Below are 23091 nucleotides of genomic sequence, written 5' to 3'. Positions count from 1 at the left end.
AGTGTGAGCGGCACCGGGGGCAAAGGGTGAAGTTTCCTGCCCAAGGACACAACGGCAGCGACTTGGATGTCAATAGGTGGGAAGCGAACCTGCAACCCTCAGGTTTCTGGCACGGCCGCTCTACCCACTATGCCACGCCGCCCCCGTCTTGGTTGTCATAGACCAGGGGTCGGCAACTTTTACCACTTAAAGAGCCATTTTGACCCATCCATCCGTCCATTTCTACCACTTATTCCCTTTTGGGGTCGCGGGGGGCGCTGGTGCCTATCTCAGCTACAATCGGGCGGAAGGCGGAGTACACCCTGGACAAGTCGCCACCTAATCGCAGGGCCAACACAGATAGACAGATAACATTCACACTCACATTCACCCACTAGGGCCATTTGAACCATTTCCCAAAATAAAGAAAACTATCGGAGCCACAAGACTCTTTTGAAATTTAAAATGAAATAACACAGCGTACAAAGTTTTTTTTTTTCTTTGTGCTATGTATTAACCAGGGGTCTCCGACACACGGCCCGCACCTTAATATGAAAATTTAATATTAGTGCGGCCCGCCAGTTATATTTGAATGCCACTTGACAACATCACATTTGCCAACCATCTCAATTTTCCCGCGAGACTACCGAGTTTCAGAGTAATTATTCTCTCGATTGTCTGCTGGTTTTCACCCAAACAACACTAATGCGGGTGTGCTATGATGATAATGCGTTTAGCGCCATCCACAACCGTAAAAAACAACTTACCAGCCCATTCACATGTTGTATTAGGCTTCTGCAGACACACAAAAGCGACTGCAAGGTATACTTGCTCAACAGCCATACAGGTTACACTGAGGGTTGTGATATAAACAACTTTAGCACTCTTACCAATATGCCCCACCCTGTAAAACCACACCAAACAAGAATGACAAACACATTTCGGGAGAACATCTGCACTGTAACACAACATAAACACAACAAAACAAATACCCAGAATTCCATGCACCCCTTACTCTACGGGCCACATTGTACACCACCGCTACCACCAAACCCCTCCCACCTCAATCGACACACGGAGCGGTGTGGGGAGGGGGGTGGTAAGGTTGAATAATGTAGCCAGGAAGAGTTAGGGATGCATGGGATTCTGGGTATTTGTTGTGTTACAGTGTGGATGTTCTCCCGAAATGTGTTTGTCATTCTTGTTTGGTGTGGGTTCACAGTGTGGTGCATATTAGTAAGAGTATTAAAGTTGTTTAAATCACAACCCTCAGTGTAACCTGTATGGCTGTGGACCAAGTATGCCTTGCAGTCGCTTGAGCGTTGAGTCAGCAGCCGCACACAAGATGTTGCCAGCCGGCACTCAGATAGCATATTATTAAAGTGGACGCAACGACATGGTCGAGAGGACGTTTAAGGCATTGCCATCACGGCACGCCCTCAATATTCTTGTCCGGATGAAAATCTGAGAATGTTATCCTGGGGAGATTTCTGGGAGAGGCACTGAAATCTGGAAGACCGCCCAGAAAAATGGGGTGTCGGCAAGTATGCAGCTGAGCCACATCAGCGTGATCAAAGAGCCCCATGCGGCTCCGGATCCGCGGGTTGCTGACCCCTGTCATAGACCAAACATTGCTTGTAATAAAGTACTGAGTTTTACCACATACTATGGGTAAAATCGATACCAATATTTTGGTACTTTTCGGTACTTTTCTAAACACAGGGGACCACAAAAAAATTGCATGATAGGCTTTATTTTAACAAAATATCTTACGGTACATTAAACATAGGTTTCTTATTGCAATTTTTTTGAACATACTACACAACTTGTCTTTTAGTTGTAAGTAAGCAAGCAAAGAATAATACAACTAAGTTAAGAACCGACAGAAGAATGTGCATTTACTGTTCCAATCCTAATTAGCATTTTTTTTAAACTCGCTTTTTATGTCTACCACCACGTTATTCCTTTCTCCGACAGCGTCTATTGTAGTCAATTACACAAATGAAGCAATGTTGTCATCTATCAACTTCTATCAACTTTTAACTACTTTCCTAGAAGAGATACACACTGAGAACACAAATGCAGAGGATGAGACAGAAGAGCCAGCAGAGAAAATGATGATTTTAATTTCTAGTTTCTAGTGAATTAAGACTTGCATTAGGAGGCTGCTGGAGGTGAGGACATCAGTCTTAAGGTATAAATCAACGTTAAAACATGCCAAATCGGTGTTAAAAAAGGCCAATTTTCTTTTCGAATGTATCATTCTATTCAAGTCTCACTCTTGTAATTTTCTGAAACTTGGCAGGTCTGCTATTTGGCTGCATAAATGCTGCATGTGACCCAGAATGGATGAGGTTTAGAAATATTGAAGGAAAACCACAGAGGTTACTGTATCTTTATTATCTAAGCTTTATTTGACACTGAATTTATGTGACTGAATTTATGCGTTTGCATTTTGTGAACTACATTTTTTTTTTTTCACATAAAATTATGCTGACAATTGGATAAAAACATGGTGAGCGAAATGTGTGTTTAAAAAATCAATTTGTTCAAATTCAGTGCATAAATATGGTTAAATATTACGAAATTATATGTTTGTTTTACTGGAACAGTGATTCTCAAAGTGGGGTAGGTCTAGTGAAGTGAAGTGAATTATATTTATATAGCGCGTTTTCTCTAGTGACTCAAAGCGCTTTACATAGTGAAACCCAATATCTAAGTTACATTCAAACCAGTGTGGGTGGCACTGGAAGCAGGTGGGTAAAGTGTCTTGCCCAAGGACACAACGGCAGTGACTAGGTTGGCAGAAGCGGGAATCGAACCTGCAACCCTCAAGTTGCTGGCACGGCCACTCTACCAATTGAGCTAAACCGCCCACCACTGGTGGTATGTGGGCTCCATCTTGTGGTATGCCAAATATTTGAGTCATTATTTAAGAACATTGTTTTATTTTCTTCTATTTAAAAACAATGTTACTTTTCAAACTATACCTTTTGAATAAAACGTCTTGTTTTTAATGAATACTTATGCCCCCTTCGCAACTTGGAACTGGCGATGCAAGTTAGCCATTGGCTATAGTGTCACACGTTTACATGAAATTTGTTCATTAATATGTTTTGTGCCTATTAAATAAACTGGGGAGCCAAGTGTTTTCTGAGGCGGTGCTCAGTGAAAATAGGTTTTGAGAACCACTGTAATAAAACATTAACAAAATGCTGGAACCTTTGACTATTAAGAAAATCAACAAAAAATGCATCTTGTATTTCAGTATCCATTTTGTTGTGTTTTTGCCTATTAGAGCTACTTGGACAAGAAAAAAAGGAGTTTTGTGTTTTCACTTCAGTTGCATTTGTTTAGGATAGCCCCTTGAGATGCAGTGCCGTATTTTTCGGAGTATAAGGCGCACCTGCCAAAAATGCTTGATAAAGAAGGAAAAAAACATATATAAGTCGCACTGGAGTATAAGTCTTATTTTTGGGGGAAATTTATTTGATAAAATCCAACACCAAGAATAGACATTTGAAAGGCAATATAAAACAAATAAAGAATAGTGAACAACAGGCTGAATAAGTGTACGTTATATGACGCATAAATAACCAACTGAGAAGGTGCCTGGTATGTTAACTTAACATATTATGGTAAGAGTCATTCAAATACCGCATGCTTAGTATTACCGCCTGGTCAAACCCATGACGTCACGAGTGACACTTCCCCTGTCATTTTCAAAATGGAGGAGGCTGATTTCAATACCGGGAATTTGAAATCGCATAAAGGGAAGACGATTAAGAGCTATTCAGTAGGATTTAAGGTCCAGGCTTACATCACACTCACATTTTTACTGCATGCCTTTGGTAAGTGCCGGAGTGAGAAGAGGTTTTAAAATAATTATCGCATGCTTACTTTTACCGCATGCCTTTGGTAAGCGCAGGAGTGAGAAGAGGTTTTAAATTAATTAGCGCCCCGGTGCCAATTCAAGGAAATACGGTAACTATAACATATAGAACATGCCATACGTGTACTAGGGGTGGACAATATCGCAAATTTGGGTATCGATACCGATCCGATACCGGCCAGTATCGCCGATACCGGAAGTGTCGTCATCTGAAGGGGGGGACTTCGGGGTATCGATACTTTTGAAAAACAAATTTGTACTTTTGCCTTTATTGATTTATTATGATAATAATACAACACAGGACAACGATTTAAGTCAAAAAATAAAATATTTATTACAAAAGTAATATCAATAGCAATAAAGTAATGCAAATAAGGTGCAAACAACTACTGAACCTGGTTTGTCACCTCAAAACACACAAACACTTAAGGTAAATAACAAAACTCTAGTTATTGAACAAAGTTGTAAACATGAACACAAAACAAAAGAACTGAGAAATTCAAATAAAAAAATAATATCAATTACAACAAAGTAAGTAGTGCAAATAAGGTGAAAACAAATACTGAACTTGGCTAGTCGCCTCACAACACACAAGAACTTAAGTAAAAAAGAAGACACTAGTTATTAAACAGCTGTAAAAATGAACACAAAACAAAAGAACTGAGAAATTCTTATTGTTATTTTAGTGCAATAAAATACTTTACAGTTTACAACCAAGACATTAAGTCGCACTGGAAACACACGCGCGAACGCACTAAGCGTCATGTTAATTGTATTTATTTTATTTTATTTTGGGTTGAAGATGAATTTTTAAAGTGTTTTTAAATCTCGTTCGCGACCCATCACTAGGGAGGAGGGTGGAGTGGTGAGGAGCGCTGCGCTCACATTTTTTTTTAAATCGGAGTGATTCGCTTAATTTGGTGAAGTATCAATACCATCACGCCAGTATTGATACGATACCGATACTCACCAAGTATCGATACTATCGATACTTGGTATGGATACGCCCAGCCCTAACGTGTACCAAACAATCTGTCACTCCTAATTGTTAAATACGATGAAATCTTTTACCTCTAGTCTCTTGCGTGAATGAGATAAATAATATTATTTGATATTTTATGGTAATGTGTTAATAATTTCACACATAAGTCTCTCCTGAGTATAAACTATGAAAAAAAACTGCGACTTATAGTCCGAAAAATACAGTACTTTGTTTTTAAGATGGTACCTGGTTTGTATTTTTTTAATTTTTTTGTTGATGTTATATTTTATTTATAGCACTCATAGTTCTTTTGTTTGTGTAAATTACTGACGTCTCAAGAAGGGAAGCATCCTCTATTCTAAAACCATATAGTGTATAATTTTACAAATGTGCAAATATACTGTCTTCCTTTATTAACTAGTTTGTCGTCTTCCTATTTAGTACTTGTTAGAGATGAAGAGCTTGATCCTGCCTCCTGAACACATCTTGAAGCGGGGCGACAGCGAGGCCGTGGCGTACGCTTTCTTCCACCTGCAGCACTGGAAGAGGGCCGAAGGAGCCTTAAACCTTCTCCACTGTACATGGGAGGGCAGTGAGTAGCCATTCTACTAAATATACATCTTGATGCACCTTTTTCCATGAATATGTTCTAATGTGGAAGTATTGGGGGAAAAGGGAAGTAACCACCTCACAAAGATATTACCAGTCCAGAATTGTAATGGTATTTTTCATTGTAAAAGAGACAGAATGTAAAAAAAAAAATGCTCATTGGGCCACTTGTAATAGTGAATATGCACATTGCCTCATAATATTACACAATTGCTGCGATGAGGTGGCGACTTGTCCAGGGTGTACCCCGCCTTTCGCCCGATTGTAGCTGAGATAGGCGCCAGCGCCCCCCGCGACCCCAAAAAGGGAATAAGCGGTAGAAAATGGATGGATATTACACAATTGCATATGCAATTGATTGTTATGGGTGACTTGTTTTGAAATCCTGACTCCATGTGACCAGCAGATATTTAAGTACTAGTTTGTGATAACTTAAACATTTTTTAAATATCTTGTTGCATGATCAGATAATATTAAAGTTTTAGAAAAGAGGTCTTCAACAAGAGGGTCGGCAACCCCCAAGGGCTCAGCAGAGATACCGAATGGGTTGTGGTAACATTTTTGGTTGATTAGATTTTAATTTTTGAAAATTTTATATATATATATATATATATATATATATATATATATATATATATATATATATATATATATATATATACATATAATGCCTTCCGCTCAATTGTAGCTGAGATAGGCACTAGCGACCCCAAAGGGAATAAGCGGTAGGAAATGGATGGATGGATACATGCATATGTATTTTTTATATACAGTATATATATATATATATCTATATATATATATATATATATATATATACATGTATATATACATGTATATATGTATATCTATATGTATATATATATATATGTGTGTGTATGTGTATATGTACATATATATAATATATATGTATATATATGTATATGTGTATATATATGTATATGTGTATAAGTACATATATATATATATATATATATATATATATACATATATATATATATATATATATATATATATATATATATATATATATATATATATATAGATATATATATATATATATATATATATATATATATAGATAGATTTATAATGTTAATATGTTTTTGAATACACATTAACATTACTACATCACACTGTAATAGAAATAGTAAAGGCATGGCCATCCTATTCACTGTACACAGGTTTGAAAACAAAAACATAAATAAATTAAATATGGATGGATAAGTATAGTTTTCATAGCATAGTGGTTAGTGCTGTATTTGCCGGATAGAGATTAGCGGTGCTAATTGCCAGGTAGCGGTTAACACGCTCGTTGCCAACTAGCGATTAACAGCCTATACTGTATTTTTTTTTTACATTTGAGCTTAGCACAATAACATTGTAACTTTAGAAACCGTTACATTTAAATCATAATGTTATACAAAATATTTCTATTTGGGTGGGGTTGTCCAATCTTTTCCACCAAGGGTTGCATACTGAAAAGCCAAAGCAATCAGGCGTCCTCTTGATATTATGTATTAAAAAAATGCATTCCTAAAAACAAACATATTTATTTGAAAGACAAAACTTTGTCAGCTTGGTGTTGTCTGTTACAAAGCTTACATAATTTGATATTTTTGCATCTTTTTGCTCTTTTTTGTCTTACATGTTTACTGTTTTTGTTTTGATTTTGTTTCAACAATATGCTGTGAGTCAACAAAACTCGAGCTTCTGGCCAAAAATGGCCCCCAGGCCACACTTTACATCCCTGAAGAAGGAGTCCCTTCTTCCTCTGTCAATGAGTTTGGGGGTCCTTGGCCTGGAAAACATTGAAGACCCCTGGTTTTGAAGACATTTTTCTGTCAAAATTGTATGAAGAAATACATTTAGCCAGAAAGGTGAAGTGGTTTATTGATGCATGTTACGGTATTTCCAGGCTTTTATGGGCCACATAAAATAATGTGGTGGGTCAACAAGGAGAATATAATGTGGTCACATGAGACCAAAATTGAGCTCTTTGGCATGAAATTGATTCAACGTGTTTCTTTGCAGAGAAATGCTCAAAATGAGCCCAACAACATCAGCATTCCTACTGTCAAACGTGCTGGTGGAAACACAAACATTCGGTCTTGGGGTTGTTTCTCTCACCAAAATCCTGGTGAAACCCTGGTGACTACTTAGAAAAAAAGTATTTTTTCTGTGCTTGCAAACATGGTTTTCTGTGACATTTTATAACCTTTTAATGTGATATTGATTTTTCCGGATTTTATTTTACATTCTGTCTCTCTCTGTGACAATAAAGCAGCCATAATATATCTGGACTGTTCAGTAAGTGGGAAAACTTACAATATCAACAAGATCAAATACTTCTTTTCCCACTGCACAGGTTCACTGCTTTGTCGTATTTTCGAAACTGGTGGATATATTTCTCTTGGTTCGATCAAGAGCCCTATTGGCTTGGAGTGATATACAAGATACTTAAAGGGGAACTGCACTTTAAAGGCCTACTGAAATTAGATTTTCTTATTCAAACGGGGATAGCAGGTCCATTCTATGTGTCATACTTGATCATTTCGCGATATTGCCATATTTTTGCTGAAAGGATTCAGTAGAGAACATCGACGAGAAAGTTCGCAACTTTTGGTCGCTAATAAAAAAGCCCTGCCTTTACCGGAAGTATATGCGCGTGACGTCACGAGTTGCAGGGCTTCACACATATTCACATTGTTTATAATGAGAGCCACCAGCAGTAAGAGCAATTCGGACCGAGAAAGCGACAATTTCTCCATTAAGTTAAGGATTAGAAAAAAGAAAAAAAAAGCGACAGCTCCGGACGGCGGCAGTGTGAGCGTTTCAGATGTAATTAGACACATTTGCGCAGTGTCTCAGAGAGAAGCCGAGGCGCCAAGCTCACAGCTGCCTTTTTTGACAGCTGCTGCAAGACGACGAATAATCCAAAGATGTCTCCGGTAAGATATATATCACAATTTTCCCATCCAAAAACATGCTGGTTGACGTAGAGAAAACATGTTCGCTTGACCGCTCTGCTTCACAACAAACAAAGAAACACCGGCTGTGTCTCGGCGCTACAGACAGCTGCAGTCCACCAACAGCATTGTTCTTTATAGTCTCCATTATTAAATGAACAAATTGCAAAAGATTCAGCAACACAGATGTTCAAAATAGTGTGTAATTACGCGATGAACAGAGACGACTTTTTGCCGTGTTTGGTGCTGCGCTAATATTTCCTGACAGTCCCTGACGTCATGCGCACGCGTCATCATTCCGCGACATTTTCAACAAGAAACTCGCGGGAAATTTAAAATTGCAATTTAGTAAACTAAAAAGGCTGTATTGGCATGTGTTGCAATGTTAAAATTTCATCTTTGATATATAAACTATCAGACTGCGTGGTCGGTAGTTGTAGGTTTCAGTAGGCCTTTAAAAAAAATATTGCCTATAATTTACAATCTTTATATGGGCCAAGAACATATATATCTTTTTTTTTTCAATGTATTCTAATTGGTAAAAAAAAACAGCATATACCAGGTGGCTAATATGCAGCTAATGAAGCCCTATAAAAAACATGCAAAAAAAACCGCCAACAATACTCATTTACATCTCGTGACCTGAATATTAACCTAGTTATAGCAATACATTATAACGAAGACAAACTGTTTTTAGCAATACTGATCACAGAGCGCTAACCAGCTTATCGACCTATTGAGCCGATGAGCTGTCGCATCGCCTCTGAGTTGGTAAAAGTAAATTAAAGATAATAAACATGCCTCTCACCTATATAGTAGAAAGATGTGGCTATAAACCGAAAAGTTGGTCAACTTTGAAGTTCAAATTAGAACCTGAGATGGATTGAGAGACACAAAAAGATGCTTGTTTGCAGCCATCTTTTTTATTTGTTTTTACCCGGATTATGATTAATTCTTCAACAAACGGGAAGACATAAACGTCCCATCAATCGACATCCCAATGAGAGCAGATATTGTGCAGTAAGTGATTGTTTTAAATCTTGTTTAGCACTTAGCAAGATCCTTGGTGTTTCACTAAAGCTGGATCTGTTTAGCACAAAGCTTTTAAGCTTGTAGATAATCCTCCTTATATTCAGGCTCAAAAAGATAAGGTTGTGGAATTGTTTTTTTTTGGATAATCGTTGCTGTCTCTCATGAGGTCTGTCATGATTAGTAGTAGTTATTGTTCAAGGGAAAAACCAACGTTGTGATGCGTCTGTGGAATTATTTGCGACGCCATGTGCTTAAAAGGCTAAAGTATCCAAAACAAATTGTATTTTAAACAAAGTTTAGGAATTTCTCTATCAAAAAGCTTTGTATATTTTGTATAAGTCAATCGACATCCCAATGAGAGCAGATATTGTGCAGTAAGTGATTGTTTTAAATCTTGTTTAGCACTTAGCAAGATCCTTGGTGTTTCACTGAAGCTGGATCTGTTTAGCACAAAACTTTTAAGCTTGTAGATAATCCTCCTTATATTCAGGCTCAAAAAGATAAGGTTGTGGAATTGTTTTTTTTGGATAATCGTTGCTGTCTCTCATGAGGTCTGTCATGATTAGTAGTAGTTGTTGTTCAAGGGAATAACCAATGTTGTGATGCGTCTGTGGAATTATTTGCGACGCCATGTGCTTAAAAGGCTAAAGTATCCAAAACAAATTGTATTTTAAACAAAGTTTAGGAATTTCTCTATCAAAAAGCATTGTATATTTTGTATAAGTCAATGGACATCCCAATGAGAGCAGATATTGTGCAGTAAGTGATTGTTTTAAATCTTGTTTAGCACTTAGCAAGATCCTTGGTGTTTCACTGAAGCTGGATCTGTTTATCACAAAGTTTTTAAGCTTGTAGATAATCCTCCTTATATTCAGGCTCAAAAAGATAAGGTTGTGGAATTGTTTTTTTGGGGGTAATCGTTGCTGTCTCTCATGAGGTCTGTCATGATTAGTAGTAGTTGTTGTTCAAGGGAAAAACCAACGTTGTGATGCGTCTGTGGAATTATTTGCGACGCCATGTGCTTAAAAGGCTAAAGTATCCAAAACAAATTGTATTTTAAACAAAGTTTAGGAATTTCTCTATCAAAAAGCATTGTATATTTTGTATAAGTCAATCGACATCCCAATGAGAGCAGATATTGTGCAGTAAGTGATTGTTTTAAATCTTGTTTAGCACTTAGCAAGATCCTTGGTGTTTCACTGAAGCTGGATCTGTTTAGCACAAAGCTTTTAAGCTTGTAGATAATCCTCCTTATATTCAGGCTAAAAAAGATAAGGTTGTGGAATTGTTTTTTTTGGATAATCGTTGCTGTCTCTCATGAGGTCTGTCATGATTAGTAGTAGTTGTTTTTCAAGGGAATAACCAACGTTGTGATGCGTCTGTGGAATTATTTGCGACGCCATGTGCTTAAAAGGCTAAAGTATCCAAAACAAATTGTATTTTAAACAAAGTTTAGGAATTTCTCTATCAAAAAGCATTGTATATTTTGTATAAGTCAATCGACATCCCAATGAGAGCAGATATTGTGCAGTAAATGATTGTTTTAAATCTTGTTTAGCACTTAGCAAGATCCTTGGTGTTTCACTGAAGCTGGATCTGTTTAGCACAAAGCTTTTAAGCTTGTAGATAATCCTCCTTATATTCAGGCTCAAAAAGATAAGGTTGTGGAATTGTTTTTTTTGGATAATCGTTGCTGTCTCTCATGACGTCTGTCATGATTAGTAGTAGTTGTTGTTCAAGGGAAAAACCAACGTTGTGATGCGTCTGTGGAATTATTTGCGACGCCATGTGCTTAAAAGGCTAAAGCATCCAAAACAAATTGTATTTTAAACAAAGTTTAGGAATTTCTCTATCAAAAAGCATTGTATATTTTGTATAAGTCAATCGACATCCCAATGAGAGCAGATATTGTGCAGTAAGAGATTGTTTTAAATCTTGTTTAGCACTTAGCATGATCCTTGGTGTTTCACTGAAGCTGGATCTGTTTAGCACAAAGCTTTTAAGCTTGTAGATAATCCTCCTTATATTCAGGCTCAAAAAGATAAGGTTGCGGAATTGTTTTTTTTGGGATGATCGTTGCTGTCTCTCATGAGGTCTGTCATGATTAGTAGTAGTTGTTGTTCAAGGGAAAAACCAACGTTGTGATGCGTCTGTGGAATTATTTGCGATGCCATGTGCTTTAAAGGCTAAAGTATCCAAAACAAATTGTATTTTAAACACAGTTTAGGAATTTCTCTATCAAAAAGCATTGTATATTTTGTATAAGTCAATCGACATCCCAATGAGAGCAGATATTGTGCAGTAAGTGATTGTTTTAAATCTTGTTTAGCACTTGGCAAGATCTTTGGTGTTTCACTGAAGCTGGATCTGTTTAGCACAAAGCTTTTAAGCTTGTAGATAATCCTCCTTATATTCAGGCTCAAAAAGATAAGGTTGTGGAATTGTTTTTTTTTGGATAATCGTTGCTGTCTCTCATGAGGTCTGTCATGATTAGTAGTAGTTGTTGTTCAGGGGAAAAACCAACGTTGTGATGCGCCTGTGGAATTATTTGCGACGCCATGTGCTTAAAAGGCTAAAGTATCCAAAACAAATTGTATTTTAAACAAAGTTTAGGAATTTCTCTATCAAAAAGCATTGTATATTTTGTATAAGTCAATCGACATCCCAGTGAGAGCAGATATTGTGCAGTAAGTGATTTTTTAAAATATTGTTTAGCACTTAGCAAGATCCTTGGTGTTTCACTGAAGCTGGATCTGTTTAGCACAAAGCTTTTAAGCTTGTAGATAATCCTCCTTATATTCAGGCTCAAAAAGATAAGGTTGTGGAATTGTTTTGTTTGGATAATCGTTGCTGTCTCTCATGAGGTCTGTCATGATTAGTAGTAGTTGTTGTTCAAGGGAAAAACCAACGTTGTGATGCGTCTGTGGAATTATTTGCGACGCCATGTGCTTAAAAGGCTAAAGTATCCAAAACAAATTGTATTTTAAACAAAGTTTAGGAATTTCTCTATCAAAAAGCATTGTATTTTTTTGTATAAGTTATTGATTTTTCCATATCTAACATGTTGTATTGACGTGTGTGCAGTAGAGCCTGTAAAACATATTTAAATCCAATCTTCCTTCTACAGAAAAGAGCCGTAAGAATCATGAGTGGAAATGCATACAGGGAACCCACAAACCCAATATTCAAACAGTTAAATTGAATTTGTAGGTTTCAATATCATGAACATTTTTTCCACATTCTTCCATTTAATATTCAAAACAGATTTGTTAAAAGACACAGCGATTATAATCCAAAACTAACTGAAATCTTTAATAAATAGAGATTTAGAACAGGGTGTTATGTGTTAGTTTATGGAACAATCTTGAGAGTGAAAGAAAACATTCTAAATATCCTGCTGTTTTGAAAAAATTTAAAAATCATGATGATGAAAATGTATGATTTGGTGTAAATTATTGTTTCTATGTTTACTTATTTTTTTGTATGTACTGTATGTATGTATGTATGTATGTATGTATGTCTTCTGAGTTGAACAACAACTGTAACTATGTATAGGGGGCAGATATTATAAGTTTTACTTATATCTGCTCCCTTCGGGTCATTATTTATTGTATATATTATGTTGATTGTTTTTGGTTTGACCTTAAATGAGTGAAATTAAACAAACAGTGTGTATATAAAATGTTGATGGAGGCTTTTTGGATATTTTTTTAGAGCGCCTAATAGGCAGAATAGAGCACCTCCCATTGGCCCCTTTTTGGTAACTTTTGCTCATGTTTACAGTTGTGATCAAAATTATTCAACTCCCACACAATTTTGGTATTTTAGCAAGTTGGACATTTATTCCGTATTTTGTTTATAGTCATATCAAATAAAGATGTGTCAAATAGACAAATGCAACTTAAATTGCAACCCTGTATTTTACAAAATACCAAAAAGGGACATTTTTCTTAGTATCTCATTGACAAAATGATTCAACCTCTAGTTACATGCATCTTTAGCACTTAGTAGAACACCCTTTGGCAGTAATGACATCCTTCAAAGGTGATACATAAGCGGACACAAGCTTCTTGCAACCATCTACAGGTATTTTAGCCCATTCCTCTTGGGCAAAGGCCTCCAGTTCATTCATATTCTTGGGCTTGCGTGCTGCAACTGCCTTCTTCAAGTCCCACCACAGCTTTTCTATAGGATTTAGGTCTGGCGACTGTGAAGGCCACTCCAGAGTCTTCCAGCCCTTCTTCTGCAACCACTCTGATGTTGTTTTGGAGGTATGCTTGGGGTTGTTGTCCTGTTGGAAGGTCCAACGTCTCCCAAGCCTCAGCTTCGTCACTGACTTCATGATATTTGCAGCTAATATATTCTGGTAGGAAAAATAGATCATAATGCCTTGAACGCGCTGGAGATTCCCGGTACCTGAGGCAGAGAAACAGCCACAGAGCATGATTGACCCCCCACCATGTTTAACAGTAGGCGAGGTGTTCCTCTCTTTGTAAGCTTCATTTTTTTCTCCTCCAGACATAACGTTGATTCATAGGCCCAAAGAGTTCTAGTTTTGTCTCATCACTCCATAGAACAGTTTCCCAAAACCTTTGGGGTTTGTCCAGATGATTTTTGGCATACTGGAGTCTATTTTCTTGTGCCTGGTAGTCAGAAGTGGAGTGTGCCTGGAAGATCTGGCATGGAGGCCTTCATCTCTTAGTGCACGCCTTATTGTCTGGGACGAAACCTTGCGTTCCCCCCTCTCCAATGTCCTGTTGTAGTTCCTCAGCTGTTACCCGGGGGTTTTTCACCATTGTATGCTTCAAATACCGGACAGCGGTTGCACACAGCATCCTCTTTCTACCACGCCCAGGTAGTGTTTCCACTGTGCCTTTAGCTTTAAACTTGCGAATTATGCTCCCAGCTGTGTCTGTTGGAATGTGTAATGTCTTTGCTATTTTCTTATATCCATATCCTTTCTTATGAAGAGAAATGACCTCCTCTCTTGACTTCTTTGACCACTCCCTGGACTTCACAATGTTACAAATACACCATTGACCATCTACAAGAAGCTGAGCGTCACAGTCTTTTTCAATCAGTTTAATTGTTGCTCGTTATGGTTCTAATCACATCTACAGGTGTTTTCAACACCTGATTGAAAAGACTTTATTCAAATTCTGTTCTGAAGAGTTATGATCTTCAAGGGGTTGAATAATTTTGTCAATGAGATAATAAGAGAAATGGCACTGTTTGGTATGTTACAAAATATAATGTTGTCATTCAAGTTGCATTCGTCTATTTAATGCATCTTTATTTGATATGACTATAAACAAAATACGGAATAAATGTCCAACTTGCTAAAACACCAAAATTGTGGGGGGGTTGAATAATTTTGATCACAACTGTTTTTACAGGTTAGAATACATAAAACGTGTGCTTGTATCACATAAAGATTGTAAAGAATAGGCAAATTCCCCAAAAACTGCAGTCGCCCTTTAACTGCAGTACTACATCCATAGAATCCAAACAGGTTTACAAGCCTTTGGCTAGAAAAGTATTCTGCATGTGCGATGATTTATTTGCAACATTTTGCATTCTTTTTCTGATCCTATCTTATATTTCCAGCCTTCCGGATAATCCCTTACCCACTAGAGAAGGGTCACCTGTTCTACCCTTACCCAGGATGCACAGAAACAGCAGATCGAGAGCTGCTACCATGTAAGCGGAAGCTCCAAACCACCATTCAACCTTCTTTCGACTTGATCGACTTCTCCTCATAAACCCGTCTTGTCAACCAGCTTTCCACGAGGTGTCGGTGTACCCAAAGAAAGAGCTTCCTTTCTTCATCCTCTTCACCGCAGGCCTTTGCTCTTTCACCGCCATGCTGGCCATGCTCACACATCAGTTCCCAGAGCTCATGGGTGTCTTCGCCAAAGCGGTAAGTGTCTTCTGCGCACATCACTCTTATTTTTCTTTTTATCCTTAAAGGGGAACATTATCACCAGACCTATGTAAGCGTCAATATATACCTTGATGGTGCAGAAAAAAGACCATCTATTTTTTTAACCGATTTCCGAACTCTAAATGGGTGAATTTTGGCGAATTATGCGCCTTTCTGTTTATCGCTCATGTGGTGATGACGTCAGAACGTGACGTCTCCGAGGTAACACAGCCGCCATTTTCATTTTCAACACATTACAAACACCGGGTCTCAGCTCTTTTATTTTCCGTTTTTCCGACTATTTTTTGGAACCTTGGAGACATCATGCCTCGTCGGTGTGTTGTCGGAGGGTGTAACAACACTAACAGGGAGGGATTCAAGTTGCACCACTGGCCCGAAGATGCCAAAGTGTCTGCCGCCAGACCCCCATTGAATGTGCTAGAGTGTCTCCACATTTTACCGGCGATGACAGACATGGCACAGAGATGTATGGATAACCTGCAGATGCATTTGCAACGATAAAGTCAACTAAATCACAAAGGTGAGTTTTGTTGATGTTGACTTATGTGCTAATCAGACATATTTGGTCGCGGCGTGACTGCCAGCTAATCGATGCTAACATGCTACGCTAATCGATGCTAACATGCTATTTACCGGCGGTGCTAATGCAGACATGGCACAGAGATGTATGGATAACCTGCAGATGCATTTGCAACGATAGTCAACTAAATCACAAAGGTGAGTTTTGTTGATGTTGACTTATGTGCTAATCAGACATATTTGGTCGCGGCGTGACTGCCAGCTAATCGATGCTAACATGCTACGCTAATCGATGCTAACATGCTATTTACCGGCGGTGCTAAAGCAGACATGGCACAGAGATGTATGGATAACCTGCAGATGCATTTGCAACGATAAAGTCAACTAAATCACAAAGGTGAGTTTTGTTGATGTTGACTGCCAGCTAATCGATGCTAACATGCTACACTAATCGATGCTAACATGCTATTTACCGGCGGTGCTAAAGCAGACATGGCACAGAGATGTATGGATAACCTGCAGATGCATTTGCAACGATAGAGTCAAGGAAATCACAAAAGTGAGTTTTGTTGATGTTGACTTATGTGCTAATCAGACATATTTGGTCGCGGCGTGACTGTCAGCTAATCGATGCTAAGATGCTACGCTAATCAACGCTAACATGCTATTTACCGGCGGTGCTAAAGCAGACATGGCACAGAGATGTATGGATAACCTGGAGATGCATTTGCAACGATAAAGTCAACTAAATCACAAAGGTGAGTTTTGTTGATGTTGACTGCCAGCTAATCGATGCTAACATGCTACGCTAATCGATGCTAACATGCTATTTACCGGCGGTGCTAAAGCAGACATGGCACAGAGATGTATGGATAACCTGCAGATGCATTTGCAACGATAAAGTCAACTAAATCACCAAGGTGAGTTTTGTTGATGTTGACTTATGTGCTAATCAGACATATTTGGTCGCGGTGTGACTGCCAGCTAATCGATGCTATCATGCTACGCTAATCGACGCTAACATGCTATTTACCGGCGGTGGTAAAGCAGATATGGCACAGAGATGTATGGATAACCTGCAGATGCATTTGCAACGATAAAGTCAACTAAATCACAAAGGTGAGTTTTGTTGATGTTGACTTATGTGCTAATCAGACATATTTGGTCGCGGCGTGACTGCCAGCTAATCGATGCTAACTTGCTACGCTAATCGATGCTAACATGCTATTTACCGGCGGTGCTAAAGCAGACATGGCACAGAGATGTATGGATAACCTGCAGATGCATTTGCATATTTATTACGTTTTCTTCCACCCACATTTAATGCCAAAAAAACACTTACCAATCGACGGATTTAAGTTGCTCCAGTGTCACAAAATGCGAAAGTCCTGATCGTTTGGTCCGCACATTTTACCGGCGATGCTAACGGAGCTATTCGGCCATGCTATGGCTATGAATAGCGTCAATAGCTATTCGCTCAATAGCTTCAGTTTCTTCTTCAATACTTTCATACTCCAACCATCCGTTTCAATACATGCGTAATCTGTTGAATCGTTTAAACCGCTGAAATCCGAGTCTGAATCCGAGCTAATGTTGCTATATCTTGCTGTGGTATCTGCCATTGTTTGTTTACATTGGCAGCACTGTATGACGTCACAGGGAAATGGATAGTCGCATCGCAAATAGCGAAAATCAAGCACTTTAAAGCTTTTTTTAGGGATATTCCAGGACCGGTAAAATTTTGAAAAAAACTTCAAAAAATACAACAAGCCACTGGGAACTGATTTTTATTGTTTTTAACCCCTTTTGAAATTGTGATAATGTTCCCCTTTAAAAGGCTCCTTGAGAGCTATCTCTGCTTGAACCTCATTTTATGAGTTTTAATAATCGTATTTGTAACGTGAGCCTCGTGCAGTAATTATTGCCTTCCACCGCTGTCAGCAGCAGTGGAGGCTCATGGGAAACGTCGGCCTGTAAGGTGTTAACGTGTTCCCGCCAAAACAAGCTTAAGTCCAGTGGAAGGTATCAGTAACCACAATAGCAAACAAAGCAGGCGCGAGCCTCTAAAAGCAGGATGACTTCCGTGCGCTATTTATTTGCAGCAAAGGTGTTGTTTGGCGGCCGTCTTACTTCACGCCACGTTTATAGCCGCCGTGTTTATTAGTCAGTCTTCACCTCGTTGACGCAAGGCTTGTCGCTGAGAACATCGAGTGCTCTTCCTTTTTTTGTTTTGAGAAAAGATAGGGCGCAGATGGGATTTCAAGTTTGGCAAGCTGGCTTTGTGTAAATGTTCAGGCGGAGTACATGAAAACCATGGAGGGGGGGGGGGGGGGGGGGGGGCGCGGGGTCTCATCTGCCGTTTTGAAGGAAAACACATTTTTCTGAAGCTCCTGCTCTTGACAAGATCATCGAAGTGGTGCAGGAGTGCAAAAATATTGTCATGAAATGTTCCATATCTTTATGGCCAGTAACAGCAGTTCGATAACAGCCTACTTTCTATACTTATAACTTGCTGCTTAAACAAAGTATAGAAACCAAACTACTTTTCCAACACTGCAGTTTCTGTTATTTTGCCCAAAGTACACTGGATTTTTCTACAAACCCCGTTTCCATATGAGTTGGGAAATTGTGCTAGATGTAAATATAAACAAAATACAATGATTTGCAAATCATTTTCAAGCCATATTCAGTTGAATATGCTACAAAGACAACATATTTGATGTTCAAACTGATAAACATTTTTTTATTTATTTTGTTTTGCAAATAATCATTAACTTTACAATTTGATGCCAGCAACACGTGACAAAGAAGTTGGGAAAGGTGGCAATAAATACTGATAAAGTTGAGGAATGCTCATCAAACACTTATTTGGAACATCCCACAGGTGTGCAGGCTAATTAGGAACAAGTGGGTGCCATGATTAGGTATAAAAACAGCTTCCCAAAAAATGCTCAGTCTTTCACAAGAAAGGATGGGGCGAGGTACAGCTCTCTGTCCACAACTGCATGAGCAAATAGTCAAACAGTTTAAGAACAACGTTTCTCAGGGTGCAATTGCAAGAAATTTAGGGATTTCAACATCTACGGTCCATAATATCATCAAAAGGTTAAGAGAATCTGGAGAAATCACTCCACGTAAGCCGCATAGCCGGAAACTAACATTGAATGACCGTGCGATCCCTCAGACGGCACTGTATCAAAAACCGACATCAATCTCTAAAGGATATCACCACATGGGCTCAGGAACACTTCAGAAAACCACTGTCACTAAATACAGTTGGTCGCTACATCTGAAAGTGCAAGTAAAAACTCTACTATGCAAAGCGAAAGCCATTTATCAACAACATCCAGAAACGCCGCCGGCTTCTCTGGGCCCGAGATCATCTAAGATGGACTGATGCAAAGTGGAAAAGTGTTCTGTGGTCTGACAAGTCCACATTTCAAATTGTTTTTGGAAATATTTGACATCTTGTCAACCGGACCGAAAGGGAAGCGAACCATCCAGACGCAAAGTTCAAAAGCCAGCATCTGTAATGGTATGGGGCTGCATTAGTGCCCAAGGCATGGGTAACTTACACATCTGTGAAGGCACCATTAATGCTGAAAGATACAAACAGGTTTTGGAACAACATATGCTGCCATCTAAGCGCCGTCTTTTTCTTGAACGCCTCTGCTTATTTCAGCAAGGTAATGCCAAGCAACATTCAGCATGTGTTACAACAGCGTGGCGTCGTGAAAAAAAGAGTGCAGGTACTTTCCTGGCCCGCCTGCAGTCCATACCTGTCTCCCACCGAAAATGTGTGGCGCATTATGTAGCGTAAACTACGCTACATAAACCTCAGTTCCCAAACGTTTATTAAGTGTTGTTAAAAGAAAATGTGATGTAACACAGTGGTGAACATGCCCTTTCCCAACTACTTTGGCACGTGTTACAGCCATGAAATTCTAAGTTAATTATTATTTTCAAAAAAAATAAAGTTTATGAGTTTGAACATCAAATATCTTGTCTTTGTATTGCATTCAATTGAATATGGGTTGAAAATTATTTGCAAATCATTGTATTCCGTTTATATTTACATCTAGCCCAATTTCCCAACTCATATGGAAACGGGGATTGTATTTAGAACAATGTTTACGTTTCCAGTACAGTACCAGTCAAAAGTTTGGGTACACTTTTACATTCTATTTGAGAAAGTGTCTCCAAACTTTTGATTGGCCCAGTATTTATAAAAGTACTATGTTTGTAAACAGTGTATCGACAGGCTAGAAATTGCCCTCTAGTATACAACGCGGAATTAAAGACTATTTTAAAAGAGAAATACACTTTTTTTTATAAATTTTGCCAATCGTTCACAATCTTTATGAAAGACAAGAACACATGTTTTTTTGTTTTTTATAGGATTCTAAAGATGATAAAAACGCTAGCAAGATCCGGCTAATTGGAGTCACCGTTGTAGCCTTCAAAGCCCTCAAACAAACTTCAAAACCCTCAATCAGCGTTTGTTATACACTCCGCAAGTCTATATATAGAATAGACCAGGGGTCTCAAACTCAATTTACCTGGGGGCCACTGGATGCAGAAACTGGGTGAGGCTGGGCCGCAAGAAAAAGTTTTCTTTAAAAAATCTAACATGCATTTTTTAATGAATTCACCTTCTTTAAATGGCTTTCCCGCCCAACCAACATACTTGTCGACTCTCGCAATTGTTCCGGGAAACACCCGACTATCAGTGCCCCTCCCGTCAATCTCCCGGGGCAATCATTCTCCCGGTGTTCACCCGGACAACAATAGTAAAATTGGTACTTTAACTTTAACTTTAATGGCGTGTTGTGGTGGCACTGTCTTTAGCGTTCGCTACGAACTACCGTCTTGTCCGCTTATCCACCATACAAACAGTGTGCAGACCCAATCACATATTGTAAGAGGCTTCTGCAAACCCACGGAAGCGACTGCAAGACATACTTATTCAACACCCATACAGGTCACACTGAGGGTGGCTGTTTAAACGACTTTAACACTGTTACAAATATGCGCCAAACTGTGAACCCACACCAAACAAGAATGACAAACACATTTTAGGAGAACATCCAAAACACAACATAAGCACAACAAAACAAATATCCAGAATCCAATGTAGCCCTAACTCTTCCGGGCTACAATACAGGGCGGGGGTGTATATTGTAGCCAGGAAGAGTCAGGGCTGCATGGGATTCTGGGTATTTTTTTCTGTTGTGTTTATGTTGTGTTATGATGCGGATGTTCTCCGGAAATGTGTTTGTCATTCTTCTTTGGTGTGGGTTCACAGTGTGGCGCATATTTGTACCAGTGATAAAGTTGTTTGGGCTTCACGGTGGCAGAGGGGTTAGTGCGTCTGCCTCACAATACGAAGTTCCTGCAGTCCTGGGTTCAAATCCAGGCTCGGGATCTTTCTGTGTGGAGTTTGCATGTTCTCCCCGTGAATGCGTGGGTTCCCTCCGGGTACTCCGGCTTCCTCCCACTTCCAAAGACATGCACCTGGGGATAGGTTGATTGGCAACACTAAATTGGCCCTAGTGTGAATGTTGTCTGTCTATCTGTGTTGGCCCTGCGATGAGGTGGCGACTTGTCCAGGGTGTACCCCGCCTTCCGCCCGATTGTAGCTGAGATAGGCGCCAGCGCCCCCCGCGACCCCGAAAGGGAATAAGCGGTAGAAAATGGATGGATGGATGGATGATAAAGTTGTTTATACGGCCACCCTCAGTGTGACCTGTGTGGCTGTTGATCAACTATGTCTTGCAGTGGCTGACTGCGTCTATGAAAACTGACGACAACGTGTGGCTGGGCTGGCACGCTGTTTGTACAGGTTGAAGAGGACGCTTGAGGCAGTTCCTCCCGGGTGCCCTCTTAATATTGTTGTTAAGGTGAAATCCCTGGAGGGGCACTGACATTGGGAGCCTCCTGGAAAAATCGAGGGTATAAAAGTATGACGCTATAAAGCGCCATTCGTGTAAAACTCGCAGGCCGCACCAACATTAAATTTTCACATCAAGGTGCGGGCCGCAAAATAACGTCCCGCGGGCAGCAGTTGGCCCGCAGGCCGCATGTTTGAAACCCCTGGAGGAGACACTTTCAAAACAATGTTCAATATTTACAGTATTTTGGTAATTTAGGTAATACCGTAACTTATTTCATAGCAACAAATGTGTTCCTACTTCCAGAAACACGTGTGAGTGTGTTCTAATCATGGCAAATTTGGTAACAGAAGAAGACTGCAATCTTTAAAAAAAAAAAAAAAAAAGAGGATTTGCAACCTTATCTTTTTGAAGCTGAATATGAACTACTGGTTTTAGAAGCGGGCACAAGAAACTGAGGTCGGCGTGACTCGACGGTTTAAATGTTGAACTTGGAGCCAAGCTACGCTGACGAAAATGGCATGCTTACCCAAAATCAACTAGGGGAAAAAAACGTCACCAGCCAGCTTGACCAAACAGACAACTGTCCATCGAGTAAGTCACTATGATATTGATCATTATGCTTGTTATTACAAAAACAGTACATGGTCGAGCTAGATGTGTAAAACACAGAACATAAAATGTGGGCTAATTAATGCTTTATAGATACTGTAATATGATTGTTCATTTTTTTTCAGTCAGTAAGATTGGTGTCCTGTCACATTGTGTTGTGTATTACAAACTCAAAAGCCATTCAGCTGTTGATACAGTAGCTAGCTTACGACTAATGCTAGAAAAACACTTCCCTTGGTGTTCGCTTTTACAATAACAATGTTGCTACGGCTTGGTTATTATACAGATTACGTAATGTATATTAAGTTGGCGTATTTTAAATGCATTTTTAAAGTGATTTAACATTGCAGACTTCTGCTTAAGTTTAATGAATATTAGAGATGTCCGATAATATTGGACTGCAGATATTATAGGTCGATAAAATGTAACATTGGAAATTATTCAAAAAGTATAATTTATGACTTTTTAAAACGCCGCTGTACGGAGTGGTACACAGACGTAGGGAGAAGTGCAGAGCGCCAATAAACCTTAAAGGCACTGCCTTTGCGTGCCGGCCCAATCAAATAATATCTACGGCTTTTCACACACACAAGTGAATGCAATGCAAAATAGGTCAACAGCCATACAGGTCACACTGAGGGTGGCCATAGAAACAACGTTAA

The 23091-nt window shown here is 39.0% G+C and overlaps 2 protein-coding genes across 2 annotated transcripts in view; one reads left to right on the top strand and one right to left on the bottom strand.

Annotated features, from left to right (window-relative positions):
• Positions 1-23091, bottom strand: part of LOC133544203 (protein Wnt-2b-like) — an 88299-nt gene that overhangs the window by 17180 nt on the left and 48028 nt on the right. The window lies entirely within an intron of this gene.
• The window catches only part of st7l (suppression of tumorigenicity 7 like), a 78107-nt gene that overhangs the window by 50326 nt on the left and 4690 nt on the right, over positions 1-23091 (top strand). Inside the window, exons 12-14 of the mRNA XM_061889318.1 lie at positions 5295-5445; positions 15071-15163; positions 15244-15383. Of these exons, the coding sequence (XP_061745302.1) occupies positions 5295-5445; positions 15071-15163; positions 15244-15383 (384 nt within the window). The remainder of the gene's footprint in view (positions 1-5294; positions 5446-15070; positions 15164-15243; positions 15384-23091) is intronic.

Source organism: Nerophis ophidion, linkage group LG02, assembly GCF_033978795.1.
Source record: "Nerophis ophidion isolate RoL-2023_Sa linkage group LG02, RoL_Noph_v1.0, whole genome shotgun sequence".
Taxonomy (NCBI): Eukaryota; Metazoa; Chordata; class Actinopteri; order Syngnathiformes; family Syngnathidae; genus Nerophis; species Nerophis ophidion.
The sequence above is the reverse complement of the archived record's forward strand: the minus strand, read 5'-3'. Positions and strand labels throughout refer to the sequence as shown.